The 14,090-nt window shown below is 43.0% G+C and overlaps 1 protein-coding gene across 3 annotated transcripts in view; it reads right to left on the bottom strand.

Annotated features, from left to right (window-relative positions):
- Window positions 1–14,090, bottom strand: part of Cep85 (centrosomal protein 85) — a 46,508-nt gene that overhangs the window by 28,964 nt on the left and 3,454 nt on the right. For 2 of the 3 annotated variants that reach the window (XR_007211537.1, XM_048350574.1), the window contains exons 2-3: window positions 7,097–7,169; window positions 2,605–2,757 (exon numbers count right to left, since the gene is read on the bottom strand). Coding sequence is in view for 2 of the 3 variants with exons in the window: in XM_048350574.1 (XP_048206531.1) it covers window positions 2,605–2,757; window positions 7,097–7,151 (208 nt within the window). In the remaining variant the exon portion in view is untranslated. The remainder of the gene's footprint in view (window positions 1–2,604; window positions 2,758–7,096; window positions 7,170–14,090) is intronic. The other variant, XM_048350576.1, reaches the window with a different exon arrangement.

Raw genomic sequence — 14,090 nt, 5'->3', positions numbered from 1 at the left:
CATGGACTTTCCTGCCTGAGCTGGCTTCAAACTGCCATCCTTAGATCTCAACCTCCTGAGTAACTAGGATTACAGGCATGAGTTACCAGTGCCTGGCTACCTACTTTTTTTTCTGATTGTTATTATAAAGAGGAGATACAAAGGGGTTACAGTTATATAAGTCAGGAAAAGAATATATTTCTTTTTGGACAATGTCACCTTTTCCCTCACTTCTATTATTATTATTATTATTATTATTTTGCCAGGCTTGGGGCATGAACTCAGAACCTCGGCTCTATCCGAGCCTCTCTGTGCTCAAGGCTAGCACTCTACCACTTGAGCCACAGTGCCACTTCTAACTTTTTCTGTTTATATGGTGCTGAGGAATTGAACCCAGGGCTTCATGCATGCTAGGTAAGCACTCTATCACTAAGCCACGTTCCCAATCCTCTACCTATTATTTTTCTTTTTTTTCCCTCCTCAGTCCTAGGACTTGAACTCAGGGCCTGGGCACTGTCCCTGACTAATATCATCAGGTCTACTGCTCTCTAGGTACAAAATATCCTTGTGAAATATCCCTGGCATTTAACACTCAATTTAAGTATAAAAACAAGTGGCAAAGCCTGGCACAAGTGGCTCATGCCTGTAATCCTAGCAACTCAGGAGGCTGAGGTCTAGGCAAAAATAACCTATGAGACTCTTACCTCCAATTAACTACCAAAAAAGCTAGAAGTAAAGCTATGGAGTGCTAGCTTAGAGAAAAAAGTTTAGGGACAGTGCCCAAGCTCTGAGTTCAAGTCCAAGGACTGAGGAGGGGAAAAAAAAGAAAACACACAAAAAAACAAGTGGTACAAACACACACATACACACAAAAAGGAAGAAGATCATAGGTAGAATGGATGAGAAAACCTTGGAGGACACTGCATGATTATTAATACCAATAGGTATGATCAGCACAGCCAGAGGGTGCCAAAGGAGATCCACACAAAAGGGCCCAAATTAAAGAAAGTAAGAAGGAACTCAGATTTCAGACAAAAATAGCAACAAAAGGTCATCACTGTAATGCCTGCCCAGCATACATGTGGAAGCTCCAGGTTGATCTTTAGGCAAAACCAAAAGTACAACACACACACACACACGCACACACACACACCTTTATTTTCATAGCTGAAATAACCTTGACTAAGAACTAAGACCAAAAGTACAACATACACACACACACACACACACACACACACACACACCTTTATTTTCATAGCTGAAATAACCTTGACTAAGAACTAAGGCTTTGTCAGTTGCCAGTGTCTCATGACTAGTCTTAGATACCCAGGAGGCTGAGACCTGGCAGATCACAGCTCAAAGCCTAGATCACAGTTCAGAGCTAACCTGGACACTAAAGTTTGTGAAATTTTATCTCTAATTAAGTAGTTAAAAAGCTCAAGTGATAGAGTGCCAGCCATGAGCTAGAAAGTAAGGCCCTGAGTTCAAACTCTAGCAATGACATGAGAATGGGAAGCCAGGCATTAGTGGCTTACACCTATAATCCTAGTTACTCAGGAGGCTGAGATCTGAAGATTGAGGTTCAAAGACAGCTCAAGCAGGGAAGTCTGTGAGTCTTAAGCACTAAAAGCTCAGGCTAGGCTCTGAGTTCAAGTTCCAGGGCCAGCACCCCAAAAAAGAGAAAGGAAGGAAGGGAGGGAGGGAGGAAGGGAAGGAGGAAGGAAAGGAGAGAGGAAGGAAGAGAGGGAGGAAGAAAGGGAGAGAGGGATGAAAGAAGAAAGGAAAGAAAAAAGGAAGGATGAAACCTCTGAACATTATCCTCCAAGAAAAGGGAATAAAACTGAGAATATGTAAGATGGGGAATACTGAATAGGCAGGATTAATTCAGCAGAAGGAAGTATTTTAGATTTTAAAAAAATCTATCAGAGGGCTGGGGATATGGCCTAGTGGCAAGAGTGCTTGCCTCATATACATGAGGCCCTGGGTTCAATTCCCCAGCACCACATATACAGAAAATGGCCAGAAGTGGCGCTGTGGCTCAAGCAACAGAGTGCTAGCCTTGAGCAAAAAGAAGCCAGGGACGGTGCTCAGGCCCTGAGTCCACGCCCCAGGACTGGCCAAAAAAAAAAACAAAAAAACAAAAAAAAACCTATCAGAAAGCCATTATCTGACTTATATAACTATAGCTCTGTACCTCACCTTTACAATAAGAAAAAAAAGAAAGCTGTTTTTTGTTTTTTGGCCAGTCCTGGGGCTTGAACTCAGGGGCTGAGCACTGTCCCTGGCTTCCTTTGCTCAAGGCTAGCACTCTACCACTTGAGCCACAGCGTCCCTTCTGGCCGTATTCTATATATATGGTGCTGAGGAATCGAACCCAAGGCTTCATGTATACGAGGCAAGCACTCTACCACTAGGTCATATTCCCAGCCCTAAGAAAGCTGTTTTAAGTAGGGTAAATAAAAGAAACTGAAATGAAAGAATCAGAAATGAAAAAGAATGTGGTAAGAAGAATGAATCATACTTCATGACTGAACAGACAGCAAGAATATTCTGTAAATGACAATACACCTAAGATTCAATCTGCAAATAGCATATATTGGTAATCAAATATTAATCCAACCTTACCCTCTGCAATATCTGAACATGATGTCCCAATGGCTGTGTCCCCACTGTCGGCTATACTTGAACAGCGGCTAAAGCGGCTCCGAAAGGCTTCTGAGATAACTGGGGTCTGCCACTCAATCCCTACGGAACTGCCCTTCTGAATCACATTGGAACCTGAAACAAGAAGCATTGTCTACATTTATATGATGCAAATCAATGAGATATTTTTGTTACTGCTGGTACCAGGGCTTGAACTCGTCTGGCTAGGTACTTGACCACTTAGGCCATGTCTCCAGTCCAGTTTTTTTCTGGTTAATTGCAGATAAAGTCTCATGGACTTTACTGACTGGGCTGGCTTTTAACTATAATCCTCAAATATTAGCCATCTGAGTAGCTAGGATTACAGGCATGAGCCACCAATGCCTGGCTTAAAACAGTTGTTTTCACAAAGAGAATTAGTTCCAAATAAGCTGACACTATCTGGAAAACTCATTTGTCTCCTATAAGCCCACAGAACTAAGGAGAAGTCAGATGTGTGAAAGAGGATGAACCTTTGAGACCTTTTATAGAATGTATAGGAGAGCCATGCAGACTTGGGATTACAGTGAGATGCATAGGACCTTGCTCAAATGGGGGGTCCCCTTTCAGTCTTTGCTGGGTAAGAGCTTCACTTCTTTGCCTTTTAGCTGTGCTTTAGCTGCTTTTGCCTCAAGGATACCATCACCATGCAATCAGCCCACACCCCTTCATCTCTTGGGCTTCTCATCTTCTGTATCTTCAGCTCAGAAGTGGTTCACTGCATCTGGAGCACCTGTTTGATGATGGCCTCACACTCCAAGTGAACTGCATGGAGTGACTTTATTTCCAGCTTTTCATTCATTCTACCTCTAAGTCTTCCAGACTACCTCTAAGTCTTCCAGAATGATCTGTAGCTCCTCCTTGTCCTTAGTTCTTGTTCTCTTTCCACATTCTCAACTTCACTCTAGGTGTGCTGCTGGTGACTCTGGATCTAGGCTATCTAGGCTCTGAGCCAATTAATTTCTTCTTTTGCTGAGTTAATCTGCGGGGGCAGAAACTGCTCCTGGTCAGGAGCTCTTTCTGTTCAGTCAGAATCTCACTCTTTTGGTATCATAAATCTTGTCTTTTAGCTTCTCTCAGTTTTCTGTTGAGGACTGTCAAAATTCTCTGTACTTCCCATAATCCTTTTTTTTTTTTTTTAAGATAAATCCTTATTCCTCCCTAAAAGTCTCAAACAACTAAAAAAAAAATCCATCTTTTGATCTCTCCCTTGATGCAGCTTGGGTCTCTGGCAGCACAGGTATTTTGGTCATTTTGGACAAGTGCAGGGAATCATCACTTGACTTAGTTGTACATACAGGATTATGTACTTTTTTTCCCCCCGTTGATGGTGGGGCTTGAACTCAGGGCCCAAGCACAGTACCTGAGCTTTTTTGCTCAAGGCTAACACTCTACCACTTTGAGTCACAGCTCCACTTCCATTTTCTGGTGGTTAACTGGAAATAAAGAGTCTCACAGAACTTTCCTATACAGGCTTGGCTTTGAACCTCAATCCTTAGATCACAACCACCAGCACCTGGCTTGTTGCATATCTTATTAGTAGTACCTTTACCAAATATTGAGACATTTTTTCCCCCTACTGGAGCAAACACCACTATTAGTCTAAAAGAAATAGTACTAAGAAGAGACAAGGCATGAGAAAGGCAGAAACCTTTCTTAGGAATTGCTACATTTGAAAAACTTCTATATCTACATAATTGTCTTAAGATACACTTGGCACACAGCAAATATTCAATAAGTATTTATGGAATTGCCAAATATAACCTAAAAGTTGATTTTGTTGGGCCCAAAAATTAATTAAAAGCTGAGCATCCGGCCTTTCAACTCTGCATGTGTCCTTAGATCTGAACCATTCTCTTCTGTAGTCACTTAGCAATCACCTCTAGGAAGAACAGGATTTACCTCCGATAAGCACCTAGGACAAAGGCTTCCTCAAATATGAAATACCATCTCCTTATTATCTTAAAGAAAACAGCCAAAAGCTCAGGAGGTCAACTGCCAGACAAGTAAAATATGTTCTTGCTCCACTCAAGTAAAAGGGGAAGGTTATCAGGAACTTCTCCAGAGATAAAGGCTGAAATTAGGACTGTTTTTAACTATGGCTAGGTTTCTCATCCTCTGTCCCTAATTCTATTTAACGTAAGAGAAATGTCTATATCCCAGAAGATATCTGAAGATGTACTTAAGTGCTATCTTCCCATGGCTGCCATCTATTAAATCTCCTTTCTCTGTCCTTCATCATGTCTCTTTATTTAGCATAATGTAATATTCCTGGAGTTTGGATCTGGGGTCCAAAAACCCAGTTTCAGAGTGAATTCTGAAATTAATCCATCAAATATTTATAATAGTATTTACTCTAGCTAAGGCAGCAAACATAAGGTGGGTGCTACTGGCTTACACCTGTAATCCTAGCTACTCAGGAGGCTGAGATCTGAGGATCATGGCTCCAAGCCAGCCAAGCAGAAAACTCTGTGAGACTCTCAGCTCCAATAAACTACTCAGAAAAGGCCAGAAGTGGTGCTGTAGCTCAGGTAGTAGAGTACGAGCCTTGAATACAAAGAGGCTCATGGACAGCACACAGGCCTTGAGTTCAAGCCCTAGGATCAGGGAAAAAAAAAAAAAAAGGACAGTAAACCTAGAATATCACAATATGTACTTGATAACCACAATGCATAAGGTATTATGGGGTTTTAAAGTTAGACAAAACAGCCAGCTGCCAGTGGCTCATGCACATAATCCTAGCTACTTAGGAGGCTGAGATCTAAGGATCATGGTTCAAAGCCAGCCCATGCAGTAAAGTCTCTGAGATTGTGATCTCCACCGAACTACAAAAGAAAGGCTAGGAATGTGGCTTAGTAGTAGAGGGCTTGCATAGTACACATGAAACTCTGGGTTCTATTCCTTAGTACCACATAAACAGAAAACGCCACAAGTGGTAGAGTGCTAGCCTTAGGCAAAATAAAAAGCTCAGGGACAGTGCCCAGACCCTGAGTTCAAGCCCCAGAACCACACCACCCCCCAAAGAAAAGTGAAACAAAACATAGGTTAGTTGAATGTGTCCTTTTCTTGATAAATAGAAAGTTATTTTTCTAAAATGCTGCTATAAAACATATATAATATATAAATACTGCTATAAAATATATGTCTACTATATATTAATATTTAACATATAATACTGCTATACCTACTTAGAATATCTACTATGCTTTCAAAATCTTGTCCATCAGTATGAAAACAGAACAATGAAACCATCTGAAATTGTATTAGAAAAGGGGAGACATGGAATTTCTGGGAATAGGAGTACAAAAATAAAATAAAATAAAAATAGAAAGGAGGAGGGGCTGGGAATATGGCCTAGTGGCAAGAGTGCTTGCCTCGTATACATGAGGCCCTGGGTTCAATTCCTCAGCACCACATATACAGAAAATGGCCAGAAGTGGCGCTGTGGCTCAAGTGGCAGAGTGCTAGCCTTGAACAAAAAAGAAGCCAGGGACAGTGCTCAGGTCCTGAGTTCACGGCCTAGGACTGGCCAAAAAAAAATAGAAAGGAGGAGAGTAGAAATGTCACAATGAAATCCCTCATTACACAGCTAATGTAAACTAATAAATTTAGGAGGAAAAGAAAAACAAGAAATCTTAAGTCAATTTTCTCTACAGATAAATGCCTAGATCTCTATGAAAAGAACAATATAGACTGCTGGCATCCAAGAATTCCTATCTTTAGTGAACCAGTTCTGCTCCAGTTTTTCATATCTCCTCCTCTCCAATTACATGATCTTGTTGGAAGCCATATGCAACTAGACAATTGTTTCCTCAGAGAAGGTTTTTATATTCAATGTTGCCCCGTTGTTCTTTTTTTTTTCCAGTCTTGGGGCTTGAACTCAACAGGGCCTGAGCACTGTCCCTGGCTTCCTTTTGCTCAAGGCCAGCACTCTACCACTTGAGCCACAGTGCCACTTCTGGCCTTTTCTGTCTATGTGGTACTGAGGAACTGAACCCAGGGCTTCATATAGACTAGGCAAGCATTCTATCACTAAGCCACATTCCAGCCCCCACTGTTTTTTTTTAGTATCAGCATTTCAGCAAATGCGTATGGACTCAGTATTTCTTTCTTTCTTTTTTTTTTTTTCTTTTGGTCGGGTGCGGGGCTTGAATCCTAGGCCTGGACACTGTCCCTGAGCTCTTCAGCTCAAGGCTAGCGCTCTACCACTTGAGCCACAGTGTCACTTCTGGTTTTCTGGTGGCTAAGTGGAGATAAGAGTCTCATGAACTTTCCTGTCTGGGCTGCTTTGAACAGCAATTCTCAGATTTCAGCCTCCTGAGTAGCTAGGATTATAGGCATGAGCCACCAGTGCCTGGCAGTATTTCTCTTTAAAGAACATGAAATAACAGCAAAAGTCAGGATGTAATCCAGAAGACTCTGACTACTCACTCACCTGGTGAACTGGGATGAGAGGACCGTTCATTTGGGTATTTTTCTTGCAGGGCCATTATAGTTATCTGAAACAACTGTAGAATAAGGGAATAAATAAGCAGTCAGATCTTTCCAGTACAGTATTCTTTTTGTATTTTGTAGTACTAGAAATTGAAATCAGGTCCTTATGCCGTACTTTTTTCTCTCATTTTGCTGATACTGGGCCTTAAACTCAGGACCTGGGCACAATCTCTAGGCTTTTTCACTTAAGGCTGGCTTTCTGCCACTTGAGCCACAGTTCCCTTTTAGTGTTTAACTGGAAATAAAAGGCTCAAGAACTTTCCTGCCTCAGCTGGCTTCAAATCTCAGCCTCCTGAGTAGCTGAGATTATGGAGAAGAGCCACTGGTGCCTGGTTTGTGCTCTATCATTTAAGCCATATCCCCAGTCCTTTCACTTTTAGTTTGATTTATTTATTTATTTATTTATTTATTTTTGCCAGTCCTGGGGCTTGGACTCAGGGCCTGAGCACTGTCCCTGGCTTCTTTTTGCTCAAGGCTAGCACTCTGCCACTTGAGCCGCAGCGCCACTTCTGGCCATTTTCTGTATATGTGGTGCTGTGTTGGGGTTCAGCTTTGGCCTTGAGGGGGAAGGGCAAAGAGGAACACTCCCGAGACGCGGCCCTTCCCCCAGCACTGGGGGAATGTGGAAGTAGGCCACAATTCTCTAGGTCCAGAACCAGAAGAACTGGCTTTGCGAACAGCCCCCCAGCCCCCCAACTTTCTCGCCAGCCCATGTGCTCCCCAGTCTCGCGGGCTTTTTGCCCCTGGGGAGGTGCTAAGCAAGTGATGTTAGCTCATGAGGGGGTCCTATGACAAGCTCGCCAGCCTATCGCCAGCTCTCTGGTCTATGACCCCTTCTCTCGTCACCCTCTACTATATTAGCTGCTAGCCCCTCCCTTATTAAATCAGATTTGCTCTTGAAGCGTCTCGGAGATCCGCGTAGCCTAGCTTTCTTCACCGGTAAGGAGGGAGGTAAAGCGATCTCCTACGGCAGCGTGCACCTGAGGTCTTTCCTGGGCCCCCCACTCTACTCTGGCCTTACCTGCGGGTCGGGTGACCAGGGGAGAGGGTGAGAAAGGGAGCGATTAGAGTGAAGTAGAGCCTGACCCCCGCGCCAGGGGAGGTGACCTGAGCCCGGCAGTGCTGGGGAACTGAACCCAGGGCCTCATGTATATGAGGCAAGCACTCTTGCCACTCACTAGGCCATATCCCCAGCCCTAGTTTGATTTTTATATAAAGTCTGATGCTTTTGCCAGGGCTGAACTTGGATGGTAATCCTACTTTACTTCCCAAATAGCTATGATTACAGACTTTCATCTTTGGGCTTTTGGTGTCTTTTAATAGCCTGTAACTCAGTTCTCATTCTCATCTGAAACTGTAAAACTGATTTTGATGAGATCAAGTGTTAGACTATTTACCAAGAATGCTCAAGGTCCAGGATTTTGTCCTAGTACCATCTCCCCCTCAAAAAAAAAAATCTGATTCTTCCTATATTAATTCTCAAAAACATGCTTCTGATATCAGATGTATGTAGAGGAAAACAAGTATGCCCACACATCAAGCAAGGAATTCTGAAGAAGATAAGAGTGTCCTCTAGGGGCTGGGAATATGGCCTAGTGGCAAGAGTGCTTGCCTCATATACATGAAGCCCTGGGTTTGATTCCTCAGCACCACATATATAAAAAAGGCCAGAAGAGGCGCTGTGGCTCAAGTGGCAGAGTGCTAGCCTTGAGCAAAAAGAAGCCAGGGACAGTGCTCAGGCCCTGAGTCCAAGGCCCAGGACTGGCAAAAAAAAAAAAAAGTGTCCTCTAATTTAATTCAGGAGATTTTATAGGTTGGGGACTCAGTCTCATAAGACTGTCCCACTTTAAACACCAATTTGCAATCCCCAGGTTGTTTAACCTACTTATCTTATCAACTAATTACAAAGAGATTCTCTTTTTTTGCCAGGCTTGGGACTTGAACTCAGGGCCTGGATGCTGTCCCGGAGTTTCTTTGTGCTTAGGGCTAGCGCTCCACCACTTGAGCCACAGAACCACTTTTGTTTTTTTTCTGAGTAGTTTATTGGAGATAAAGTCTCATGGACTTATCTCCTGGCTGGCTTCAAACAGCAACCCTCAGATTGCAGCCTCCTGAGTAGCTAGGATTATAGGCATGAGCTACCAGCTTACATGAGCCACCCATTTACAAAGAAGTTCTTATGATTCCTTCTAGAATGCTTCACATAACACAAGAAAACATGTTAGGGCTGGGAATATGGCCTAGTGGCAAAAGTGCTTGCCTTGTATACATGAAGCCCTGGGTTTGATTCCTCAGCACCACATATATAGAAAACAGCCAGAAGTGGCACTGTGGCTCAAGTGGCAGAGGGCTAGCCTTGAGCAAAAAGAAGCAGGGACAGTGCTCAGACCCTGAGTGCAAGGTTCAGGAGACTGGGGAAAAAAAAAAAAGAAAACACATCACTTATATGTATTACAAAAGGATTCAGATTAAGAGATGCTCAGAGGGCTGGGGATATAGCCTAGTGGCAAGAGTGCCTGCCTCGGATACATGAGGCCCTAGGTTCGATTCCCCAGCACCACATATACGGAAAACGGCCAGAAGCGGCGCTGTGGCTCAAGTGGCGGAGTGCTAGCCTTGAGCGGGAAGAAGCCAGGGACGGTGCTCAGGCCCTGAGTCCAAGGCCCAGGACTGGCCAAAAAAAAAAAAAAAAAAAAGAGATGCTCAGAACAAGGCATGTGGAAAGAGGTACATTCTTGTGTGTCTCCTTGCAAAAACATATATATTCAGTTTTCTCAATCCTGTCTTTTTTGTTTTTCTATGGATGCTTCATTACTTAAGCAACATGAATTAAATCATTGGCCAACTTATCAATCCCTAGTATGGGGAAAACAAAAACAAACAAAAAATCCCAGCAATTTCCAGTGGTTTTACTGTTATGAGATATGGTACATGGCTCAAAGTGGTAGAGAAATTGCCTAGCTAATGTGAGGCTCTAAGTTCAAGCCCCCTTACCATGAAATCAATAACAACAACTTAAAATTCAGCTACTCAGGGGCTGGGGATATGGCCTAGTGGCAAGAGTGCCTGCCTCATATACATGAGGCCCTGGGTTCGATTCCCCAGCACCACATATACAGAAAATGGCCAGAAGTGGCGCTGTGGCTCAAGTGGCAGGGTGCTAGCCTTGAGCAAAAGGAAGCCAGGGACAGTGCTCAGGCCCTGAGTCCAAGCCCCAGGACTGGCCAAAAAAAAAAAAAAAAATTCAGCTACTCTTCTCCCAGGAGAGAGGTCAATACAAAGACCAAGGCAGGATTTGAGGGTTGAGATTTCAAAAAACATTTAAGAAAACAAACCACAGGACACAGGTGGCACACACTGGCAGTCTAAGCCACACAGGAATCTGACAGAGAAGATCAGGTTCCACTGTGGAAGATCTAGGCAACAAAGCAAGACACTACCCCTACTTACCCACTTAAATAAGAAAAAAAGAAAAGTCAGGAACTGGTGGCTCACTCCTGTATCCTAGCAACTCAGGAGGGTAAGACCTTAGGATATCAGTTTGAAGCTGGACCAAGCAAAATAGTCCACAAGACTCTTTTCACCAACTGACCAGCAAAAAAAGCCTGAAGTGGAGGTGTGGCTCAAGTGGTAGGATACAAGCTTTCAGTAAAAAAGCCAAGCAAAAGGATGATGCCCACACTCCCACTCCAAATTCAAAAGCATGAGTCTCTGAGTTCAAGCCCTAGTGTTGGCATAAATAAGTTAAAAAAATAAACAAACCTGGAAATGGTGGCTCATACCTATAATCCTAGCTACTCAGTAGGCTAAGACCTGAGGATTGCAGCTGGTGCAGGAACGTCTATGAGACTTTTATCCCCAATTACCAAAAGGCTGAAAGTGGAGCTGTAGCTCAAATGGCAGAGTGCTAGCCTGGAGCAAAAAAGCACATACACAGAAATAATATAAATACACAAATAAACACAAGCACACACACACACACAGCAAACCAACTCCCAATGCTCTATAAAAAATAATACCCTATTTCTCCGCCAAAAGTAAGTAGATGAATGCCGGTGGCTCATACCTGTAATCCTAGCAATTCAGGAAGCTGGGATCTGAGGATCATGGTTCAAAATGAGCCCAAAAGCAAGTAGAGAAAACAGAACCAAACAGATTCCCAGTATGAAATCCCATACAGCCCCAGAATCTTACTGTTTTAAAAAAAAAAATGGTGGGCTGGGGATATAGCCTAGTGGCAAGAGTGCCTGCCTCAGATACACGAGGCCCTAGGTTCGATTCCCCAGCACCACATATACAGAAAACGGCCAGAAGCTGCGCTGTGGCTCAAGTGGCAGAGTGCTAGCCTTGAGCGGGAAGAAGCCAGGGACAGTGCTCAGGCCCTGAGTCCAAGGCCCAGGACTGGCCAAAAAAAAAAAAAAAAATGGTGCCAGTCCTGGATCTTGAACTCAGGGCCAGGACACTCTACCTTAGTTTATTCCACTGAAGGCTGGCACTCTACCACTTGATTCACAGCTCCACTTCCAGTTCTTTGGTGGTTAGCTGGAGGTAAAGAGTTTCACAAACTTTCCTGCCTTGGCTGGCTCTGAACTGCAATTCTTTTTTTTTTCTTTTGGTCAGTCACAGGGTTGAACTTGGGGCCTGGTTACTGTCTCTGAGCTCTTCTGCTCAAGGCTAGAGCTCTACCACATTGATCCACAGTGCCACTTCTGGTTTTCTGTTGGTTAATTGGAAATAAAGAGTTTCAAGGACTTTCCTGCCCAGGCTGGCTTTGAACTGTGATGTTCAGACCTCAGCCTCCTGAGTAGCTAGGAATATAAGCGCCCTACTACAACATTTTTAAATGCTTTTTTCTTTCTTTGAGATCTGAAAAAAATAAACCAGGACAAAATAAAGTTCAAGTTAACACCGTATTAGCTGTGTTAACCTTGGGCAAATTTCTTAATGTATTTGTGCCTCAGTTTCTTCATATAAAAATGATAAATTAGTTGGCACATGCCTGTAATCCCAATACTCAGGGAGACTGAATTTGAAACTAGTGTAGATTACAAAGTGATTATGAATTTAGAAACTTTGGATTTATAACAGCCCCAAAATAACTTGGGACAATTCATAGGACACAACTTTTAGATGCAATTCAATTTTGAAAGGAAGAAAAAAAAAGTTAAATGGTAGTAATTCTTTAACATACTTCACTGACCTCTACAGTTTCCTTTGGGTAACAACTAAAGTGGTCACTAATTTACTGTATATAAAACCAAAACGGTACCATGCCCCAAAATCCTACTTCTTCACATACTGGTAAGAGAAGCTTGATTCAGTAATGAAACCAAAACCTTCAACTTCAGCAGCCAGAAGGCAGAGGGGATGAAGAGTTACAGGTAAGCCTGGGCTACAGAGAGAGACCCTGATCCCAAAACAATAAACTTCAATAGCTTCAAGTATGGCCACTATCATTATGGGCAGCTATTCAATTTATAGGTAGTGAGTTAATGGTGATACAGGATAACTACCTAATCACTAGCAATAACTTACCTATCAATATCAAAATTCCATTTAGGCACTGTCCCTCAGCATTTTCTGCTCAAGGCTAGCATTCTACCACTAGAGCCACAGCTCCACTTCTAGTATTTTGGTGGTTAATTGGAGATAAGCGTCTCAAGACACTCCTTCCTGGAGTGGCTTTGAACCATAATCCTCAGATCGCAATCTCCTGAGTAGCTTCCTGAGTAGCTAGGATTACAGGCATGAGCCCACCTTTAAAAAAAATAATAATAATAACAAGGTCTTTCTATATAGCAAGCTCAGACTGGCACCAAAAGCTTTTTTTTTTTGGGGGGGGGGGTTGGCACTGGGGTTTGAACCAAGGGCATTGCACTTACTCAGTTTCTTTGCTCAGCTGGTACTCTACCACTTGAGTCATGTCTTCAGCCAAACTTCATGCTGGTTACTTTGGAGATTGAGTCTCTTGGACTTGATCTTACACTGTGTTCCTCCACATCTCAGCCATCTGAGTAGCTAGGATTATAGACATGAGCCACCAGCTTCTGACTTGGCACCCAATTTTTTATCTTTCTGCCTTAACCTCCAAAGTCTTAGGTTACATGCATGTGTCACTACACCCAGGACCATTATCCTTTTTTCTAAAGGATAGCAAAACCAGGTCAAGAGATATGACACATGTATACAATCTAAGCACTCAAGAGGCTAGGGGAGAAGGATTTCAAGTATGAGGCTTAGTCTGGGCCATAGAGCAAGACTCTCTCTCAGAAACACAAAACAAAGGACTTGAGCAAACATGGTAAATAAATGAAGATAAACATGATCAAAGTAGATACTTTGCATGTATGAAAATAGAACAGTGGGGGCTGGGAATATGGCCCAGTGGCAAGAATGCTTGCCTCTTACACATAAAGCCCTGGGTTCGATTCCCCAATACCACATATACAGAAAATGACCAGAAGTGGCACTGTGACTCAAATGGCAGAATGATAGCCTTGAGCAAAAAGAAGCTAGGAACAGTGCTCAGGCCCTGAGTCCAAGGCCAAGGACTGGCAAAAAAAAAAAAACAAACAACAAAACAAAAACAGTGAAAGTTGGTGAAATTGTCTTAGGAAAACTCGGTGCTGGTGGCTCATGCCTGTAATCCTAGCTACTTGAGAAACTGAGATCTGAGGATCATGGTTCAAAGTAAGCCCACGCAGGAATGTCTGTAAGACTCTTACCTCCAATTTTAACCACTAGAAAACCAGAAGTGGAGCGGTAGCTCAAAGTCGTAGAGCGCTAGCCTTGAGCACAAAAACTCAGGGGCAGTGCTCAGGCCCTGAGTTCAAGCCTCAAGATGGACAAACAAACAATCAAAAAACACCACAAAACTGTCTTAAGAATAGTGAAGGAAAAAGAAAAAAAAGAATAGTGAAGGACACCATTGTATG

Source organism: Perognathus longimembris, chromosome 7 (genome assembly GCF_023159225.1).
Source record: "Perognathus longimembris pacificus isolate PPM17 chromosome 7, ASM2315922v1, whole genome shotgun sequence".
Classification (NCBI taxonomy): Eukaryota; Metazoa; Chordata; class Mammalia; order Rodentia; family Heteromyidae; genus Perognathus; species Perognathus longimembris.
The sequence above is the reverse complement of the archived record's forward strand: the minus strand, read 5'-3'. Positions and strand labels throughout refer to the sequence as shown.